The sequence below is a fragment of the Cherax quadricarinatus genome, chromosome 76 (genome assembly GCF_038502225.1).
Source record: "Cherax quadricarinatus isolate ZL_2023a chromosome 76, ASM3850222v1, whole genome shotgun sequence".
NCBI classification, from domain to species: Eukaryota; Metazoa; Arthropoda; class Malacostraca; order Decapoda; family Parastacidae; genus Cherax; species Cherax quadricarinatus.
Window position 1 is genome coordinate 17,006,420 of NC_091367.1, and position 9,198 is coordinate 17,015,617.

The 9,198-nt window shown below is 41.8% G+C and overlaps 1 protein-coding gene across 1 annotated transcript in view; it reads right to left on the reverse strand.

The window, feature by feature from the left end:
* Positions 1-5,326, reverse strand: part of LOC128703717 (uncharacterized) — a gene marked incomplete in the record, with an annotated part of 455,126 nt that extends 449,800 nt beyond the window's left edge. Inside the window, 1 exon segment of the mRNA XM_070101333.1 lies at positions 5,200-5,326. Within this exon segment, the coding sequence (XP_069957434.1) occupies positions 5,200-5,320 (121 nt within the window).
* Between the last annotated feature and the right edge of the window lie 3,872 nt (positions 5,327-9,198).

Here is a 9,198-nt window from a genome sequence, read left to right on the forward strand (position 1 = left end):
TGATCTGATATATCTGTGACCCCTCTATAAACATGTACATCCTGAAGTCTACTCAACAGTCTTTTATCTACCAATACATAATCCAACAAACTACTGTCATCTCGCCCTACATCATATCTTGTATACTTATTTATCCTCTTTTTCTTAAAATATGTATTACCTATAACTAAACCCCTTTCTATACAAAGTTCAATCAAAGGGCTCCCATTATCATTTACACCTGGCACCCCAAACTTACCTACCACACCCTCTCTAAAAGTTTCTCCTACTTTAGCATTCAGGTCCCCTACCACAATTACTCTCTCACTTGGTTCAAAGGCTCCTATACATTCACTTAACATCTCCCAAAATCTCTCTCTTTCCTCTGCATTCCTCTCTTCTCCAGGTGCATACACGCTTATTATGACCCACTTCTCGCATCCAACCTTTACTTTAATCCACATAATTCTAGAATTTACACATTCATATTCTCTTTTCTCCTTCCATAACTGATCATTTAACATTACTGCTACCCCTTCCTTTGCTCTAACTCTCTCAGATACTCCAGATTTAATCCCATTTATTTCCCCCCACTGAAACTCTCCTACCCCCTTCAGCTTTGTTTCGCTTAGGGCCAGGACATCCAACTTCTTTTCATTCATAACATCAGCAATCATCTGTTTCTTGTCATCCGCACTACATCCACGCACATTTAAGCATCCCAGTTTTATAAAGTTTTTCTTCTTCTCTTTTTTAGTAAGTGTCTACAGGAGAAGGGGTTACTAGCCCATTGCTCCCGGCATTTTAGTCGCCTCATACGACACGTATGGCTTACGGAGGAAAGATTCTTTTCCACTTCCCCATGGACAATAGAAGAAATAAAGAAGAACAAGAGCTATTTAGAAAAAGGAGAAAAACCTAGATGTATGTATATATATATGCATGTGCGTGTCTGTGAAGTGTGACCAAAGTGTAAGTAGGAGTAGCAAGATATCCCTGTTATCTAGCGTGTTTATGAGACAGAAAAAGAAACCAGCAATCCTACCATCATGCAAAACAGTTACAGGTTTTTGTTTCACAGTCATCTGGCAGGACGGTAGTACTTCCCTGGGTGGTTGCTGTCTACCAACCTACTATATATATATATATATATATATATATATATATATATATATATATATATATATATATATATATATATATATATATATATATATAAACTTTATTTATAGACAGAATACATTTACAAAAAAACACACAAACATTAATACATTGGCACATCATACAACACATCAAGGATTATGAATCTCCTCCAGCTCCTGAAATAACAGAATTGTGGCTTTGCCAGGACTCGATCCTGAATTCCCATGCCCGGCCCTATGAGAACTGAACAAAGTACGCATCACTCTCCACTAGACAAACAATCCTGGTGAAGGCGCATTTCTGTTAATGATCCAAAATCACTTGTTTCGTGATTTCATTAATATATAGACTATTCGTGAAGGCTTGTAGATCAAACAGAATGAGGTTAAAATTAGTCTCTGAGGCTCCACGACCACGGATGTCCTTGCATCAGGGAAAACACGTTCAGTACTGCTGAGCACCTGGTGTTTAAGGATTGCTGGTCTACTATACTATTCACTATTAGTTCTCCTGACATGCTTAGGTCAAAGATATTGAAGTGATGGGTTACCCATTATACCGGACATTAAAAGTATTTACCTTTCCAGTTTACTTTTCAAGCAGGAGTATCCAGAATACTACCACATGCTGTCACAGGGGTTTTGATTCTGTGTTACTGATCATTTTAATTTCTTTCATGTTACTCAGGTAGCACTTAAGCCAGAAACTGCAAGGCTATATCTTGCAGCTTCTTACATAATATATTATGGCAAACTGTATAAAATCCTTTTTGCAAGTCTAGTCACCATACATATTAGATTCAGTAACGACATTTGAGCTCTCAGGTTGTCCATAAAATTAAGTTAGGTGGTGTCGATCGAATAAGATCTCCTGAAACCTTATTAGAAACTATGGAGAATTTTTCCTCATTAAGATACATAATTACTTGACAATATACAGCTTTCTCCAGAATTCTGGGATCCCCTCAAGTGAGGTGCCGAATAGGTAAAACTGATCAATCAGTGAGAACTCATTTAAAATTAAGTCCATTCATAATTTTACTCTTATACGTTTAATTATATATATATTTTTTTAATTTATGTTAATGTAAAAATTAATGATTTTGTACCTAAACAACTTTAGAAAATTTACCTAACTTTATTATAACAAGCGCAATTTAATTTAACCTAATCCAACTAAATATATTTTAGACAAATTTACAGTAATTTAATAATAAACAAACACAATGAAATATTTTTTTTTCTTTAGGTTCAGAATGATTTTTGCGAAATTATTGCATACACAAATTTTAGCTTGCCTTATTCGGCAAGAAGAGCGTTGCTATTTAAGCCAAAATCGCAAGTTTTTTTCGACACACACACACACACTTTTATATGCAGAACAAGTCACTAAGTAATGGAAATCTTTAACTCAAGATCTTTCTCACTCTCTTGCGTCCAGAGAAGCTATGCATGTTGCAAGTCTAGCAAGAAATAGGAGGGGAAAATTCTCTGAAAGGCAAGATAGAAGCGTGTCAGCGTTGACCCAAACCACTCTAGGGTCACCTACTAGTCACCCACAACTCTCGTCTCCTCTACCTTCCCCTTTTGGGATAAGAGGAGAAAAACTCCGAGGTTTACTGGATGCAAGTAACGGAATAATAGACAAAAGTGATAATCAGTTCAAAACCGCTTCTAATCGCTATCAACCAACCTATTGCTATATGAAATCATGTTACCTAAGCGGATAACACAGCCACACTCTCAGGTTTTATTTAACTTTATATAAATATATAAATCAGATGTTCTTGTTGTCTCACCCAACACTACCATACTTCAGAGATTGCTCCAGAAATTACCAGATTCTATGCATTGATCACTGCATATTTACCTACTACTATCATGGTTACATTTGTACTTACTACTATCATACTGACTTTCCCTGCTCCATACAGAGGCTTGTTAACACATCCTAAATATTGTAATTGTGACTGTATTCCTAAATATGTCAAGGAGTCAGAATGTCTTCTGTTACTAGGAATGACTTGATTGTCCTCAGCAACCCATACATGCTGCTATGTGTAACACTTCTCACCCACAACTAGGAATGTTAATTATGTATACCCAGCTAAGTCTTTCTTTTTCTGTTAAAAAACACGGTGACCTGACACCTGAAGCATTTAATATCTGTCAAGGGATGGTCTATGGTACCTTACTCCGTCCTGTGCTTCCCAACTGCTCTCTACGAATTATCGACGTATACCAAGAACTCAGTAACGATCAGACATTGCATCTGACAAAAGCCGGTAAATCTAACTCGTTTGTCATTTAAGATGAGGTTTAATATTCTGACAAGATGAACCATTTATTGAGTGATAATGAAACGTACTAACAGCTCACTAAGTACCCAAGTTGACCAGGTCAGTTGTCACTTCATTAAACGACTTAATATTAAAACGTTATTGTTAAGTCAGTAACTCTACCGAATCTTTATCGACTAATCAAGACTCTCAAAGCAGGAAACTCAGTTCCCCCTATTATAAGTTCAATAGTCTCGGCTGCATGCAACCCATCCATAATAAAAGAATGAGGAGCTGTATTTTTTTCTTTTAAATGGGTTTCATAACATCTCATAATAGGTGAGCTTTTCCTTTCCCAGATAAGGTTATAGATGAAGATTTATTAACAAAATTGTAAGAATAAACTCGTATGTTAATTCTGTACTTCGGTGGATAAGTAGTCGGAGTTTGTAGATGAATGGTTCTCAGCACGTATGCCGTATTCTATTCAAGATTGATGGACTGACCACATCGACTCAAGGTTGAGGGACTGATTACCTCATTCTCCTCCTGTTCTTCAAGATTCTCCTTTGTATGGACTGATGAAGCTACTGTGTGGCGAAACGTTTCCTCAATAAAGATACCCAAGAGTTGCACATGTGTCTAATTTATCAACAGTCGGAGTTGCTCAAGATGATTGTGGTTACAAACATACAGGACCTGGAGAACACAACTCTACAGTAAGTTTCAATACTCTTAACCAACGCTTTTTGTTGTAGTTCATTCAAGAGGATACATCCTCCTCCATCGTTCGTTTTCTATATTTTTGTTTGTAAAGCCCCCGGTGGGATGGCTTTATTTTTTAAAGCTCAGGCAGGAGCCTGGATTACCATTTTTTGCCATGTTCGTTTCCAACAAACGAAGCGTTAAATATCTGGCGTAACGAGGGTATCACAAGGTGTAAGATCTAGGGATTGCTGCCTTCAACCATGTTTTCTTGCGTCATATTTACTAGCACTGTGTGATACTGAATACTTTCTCCCACCAACATTTCGAACCTGAAGCCTAATACCTAATCAGGTACTGCACCTTAGCTTAGTCTTGGCACCTTTACACCCTCCTTCACCGTAACATTGTTAACCAAACCCATCAACGACCTTCTACATGTAATCTCTTCACCTCTCAGGTATGGCAAACTCTGTTTTCTCTGCCTCATTATGAGATAGACAAGAAACCTTAATAATAATAATAATTATAATAAATATCTTTAATTATTTCAAGTACATGTACAGGGTATACAGGCCTAACTGACATCAATGACATACTACTATATAGAAAGCCCCTTGTTATGCAGAAAATTTAATGCAAATTAGGTCAGTTTTGTCCCAGGATGTGACCTACACCAGTCGACTAACACCCAGGTACCCATTTTAAACTGATGGGTGAACAGGGACAGGGACAGCAGGTGTCTAATGGAAACACGTCCCTAATGTTTTCCAGCCGTACTGGAGGAGATTCGAACCCCAGACCTCAGTGTGTGAGCTGAGTGCAAAGTGATCGAGTCAATAATCACGAAGAAGAGGGCGTAACGCGTTAGGGAACAATAACATAAAAGTAACACATAATAGAAGAATAAAATAACAGAACAATAAGTGAAGAATATCCTAAGAGAGCAGTGAAAAACTAAGAGAACAAAGCAATAACATTATAGGAACAATTGGTAGAAGAGCAGGTGAAGAACAACTCAGTTCGGAACAAGAGAAGATTAAGACTGTGCTAGAACAGCAACAAAACGGGAACAGATACCGGTATTGCCTTACTTTGAGTCTTGTTGTCTTGTAGAGGGGCGGCCACAGATGCAGTCACCACCAGCAGCATCACCACCACCACCACCGTCATCATCACCACCCACGCTCGCTGCAACACCACTCCTTCAGACATGACACTCCACCTGTCAACACAACCATCAGAGTCATGTTAGTGGTCATCACTATCATCAAGAACTCAAACTTCCTACATTGTTACTTCCACCCACTGCGCCACCACCACCCACGCCTTGGTTAACTCCACCCAAGCCTAGTGTACCTCAACCCACGCCTACTGTACCACAACCCACCCCTACTGTACCACAACCCACGCCTACTGTACCACAACCCACCCCTACTGTACCACAACCCACCCCTACTGTACCACAACCCACGCCTACTGTACCACAACCCACGCCTACTGTACCTCAACCCACGCCTACTGAACCACAACCCACGCCTACTGTACCACAACCCACCCCTACTGTACCACAACCCACGCCTACTGTACCACAACCCACGCCTACTGTACCACAACCCACGCCTACTGTACCACAACCCACGCCTACTGTACCACAACCCACGCCTACTGAACCACAACCCACCCCTACTGTACCACAACCCACCCCTACTGTACCACAACCCACGCCTACTGTACCACAACCCACGCCTACTGTACCTCAACCCACGCCTACTGAACCACAACCCACGCCTACTGTACCACAACCCACCCCGACTGTACCACAACCCACGCCTACTGTACCACAACCCACGCCTACTGTACCTCAACCCACCCCTACTGTACCACAACCCACGCCTACTGTACCACAACCCATGCCTACTGTACCACAACCCATGCCTACTGAACCACAACCCACCCCTACTGTACCACAACCCACCCCTACTGTACCACAACCCACGCCTACTGTACCACAACCCACGCCTACTGTACCACAACCCACGCCTACTGTACCACAACCCACGCCTACTGTACCACAACCCACCTCTACTGTACCACAACCCACGCCTACTGTACCACAACCCATGCCTACTGTACCACAACCCACGCGTACTGTACCTCAACCCACCCCTACTGTACCACAACCCACGCCTACTGTACCACAACCCACGCCTACTGTACCTCAACCCACCCCTACTGTACCACAACCCACGCCTACTGTACCTCAACCTACGCCTACTGAACCACAACCCACGCCTACTGTACCACAACCCACCCCTACTGTACCACAACCCACGCCTACTGTACCACAACCCACGCCTACTGTACCACAACCCACGCCTACTGTACCACAACCCATGCCTACTGTACCACAACCCACGCGTACTGTACCTCAACCCACCCCTACTGTACCACAACCCACGCCTACCGTACCACAACCCACGCCTACTGTACCACAACCCACCTCTACTGTACCACAACCCACGCCTACTGTACCACAACCCACGCCTACTGTACCACAACCCACGCCTACTGTACCACAACCCACGCCTACTGTACCACAACCCACGCCTACTGTACCACAACCCACGCCTACTGTACCACAACCCACGCCTACTGTACCACAACCCACGCCTACTGTACCACAACCCACCTCTACTGTACCACAACCCACGCCTACTGTACCACAACCCACGCCTACTGTACCACAACCCACGCCTACTGTACCACAACCCACGCCTACTGTACCACAACCCACGCCTACTGAACCACAACCCACGCCTACTGTACCACAACCCACGCCTACTGTACCACAACCCACGCCTACTGTACCACAACCCACCTCTACTGTAAAACAACGCACGCCTATTGTACCACAACCCACGCCTACTGTACCACAACCCACCCCTACTGTACCTCAACCCACGCCTACTGAACCACAACCCACGCCTACTGTACCACAACCCACGCCTACTGTACCACAATCCACCCCTACCGTACCACAACCCACGCCTACTGTACCACAACCCACGCCTACTGTACCACAACCCACCCCTACTGTACCTCAACCCACGCTTACTGAACCACAACCCACGCCTACTGTACCACAACCCACGCCTACTGTACCACAACCCACCCCTACTGTACCACAACCCACGCCTACTGTACCTCAACCCACCCCTACTGTACCACAACCCACCCCTACTGTACCACAACCCACGCCTACTGTACCACAACCCACGCCTACTGTACCACAACCCACCCCTACTGTACCACAACCCACGCCTACTGTACCACAACCCACCCCTACTGTACCACAACCCACGCCTACTGTACCTCAACCCACGCCTACTGAACCACAACCCACGCCTACTGTACCTCAACCCACGCCTACTGAACCACAACCCACGCCTACTGTACCACAATCCACGCCTACTGTACCACAACCCACGCCTACTGTACCACAACCCACGCCTACTGTACCACAACCCACCCTTACTGTACCACAACCCACCCCTACTGTACCACAACCCACGCCTACTGTACCACAACCCACGCCTACTGTACCACAACCCACGTACACACCACCACTCTCCACACCAGCTGTAAACACAGTCTTGGATCTATCGATTAATTCACTTTAAAATAGTCTATGTTTTCACATTTTAATCAGGCAAATAAAATGAGCAAATAAATTCCCATTATTTTAAATATTACTTCAATTTAAAATATTCACAAAAATACTATACGTTTTTCCATTGATAAATTATTGCATGGGATTGGTTGATTGACAATTGGGTTTAAAGCTTATCGACTACACGAAGGTTATTAAGGCTGGATACAGGATTAAACTCTAAGTGTAAATGCAGTGTTGCTCTCAGTATACGTACATCAAAAGGAATATGCTTATGAGAATATATATAAAACGGTTAGGTCAGGTAAGTTTTGTCAGGAAAAAGGACAAGTGTGTCCTGGCTCTGGCTTCAGTTATATGATGACCCACTCAGACATCTGACCGAGGACTTCCACTGGCTTACTCCCCTCCCACACATACAACCTTTAAAAATTATGGTTATGATTATAACCAATTACTTGTAGTGCTTGCACAGCGATGGGATTACTTGTGGGTAATCCCAGTTTGACAAAAGCAAAGCTGGTTGATTATAGTTTACATTTACGAAAGCTATAATCAATTATATAACACAACAATAAGACATTTAATTACAAAGCTACAATACGTACTCCAAATTATATTATTATTATATTTTTATTATATTATATATTATTATTAGTAGTAGTATTAACAGTAGTAGTAATTATTAAAATTATTAATTATATTATTATTATTAGGTATCCTCGAAGAGGTACCTGTAAGAGGTTATTGCTTTTCGATTATACTCTGCTCAACACTCGAGAATGCTTTATGCGCTCGTCTTCAAATTTTCAACACTTGTGGACAATAAAGTGAACCTAATTCTAGGAATAATTGGGATGTTTACGTACCATATAACCAAAGTTATTAAACCCATTCACAGCATCTTGTAATGGCTCGGATAGCTTCCAAAATGCTCAATGGCGAACCTTCCAACGGTCATAAATGATGCCAAAAATACGACAGCGGAGAGAGAAATACAAATGTATAAGTCAAGACTGGACCAATTTGTGAAATACAGTGCGACACTTATATTCCAGTTGAATAACGTTAAATAAATTTTGGCTTAGCTCTTCTGAACGGCTTCAGTATTTAATGTCTGATGCATCTTATTAAGTTACGTTTGAGTGTAGACAACTTTGTTGGTGTAAATAGTAAACTTAGAATCATTGAAATCCGTCCATTAGCTTGAGAATGACTCGTCTGATAGAGTTCAAATTTTGACCAATGCTGTGGTGTCCGGAACACGAGCATTTTACTGCCACTGGGTAACATAAGTCCCAATTTGCCATTTTCATTAACAAACATTTATATGCATTTTTCATTGAATAACGAATGAATAATTCATCTGATTGGTTTCAAAATATTGTTGACGATACATTCTATAATAAGTCTGATAACC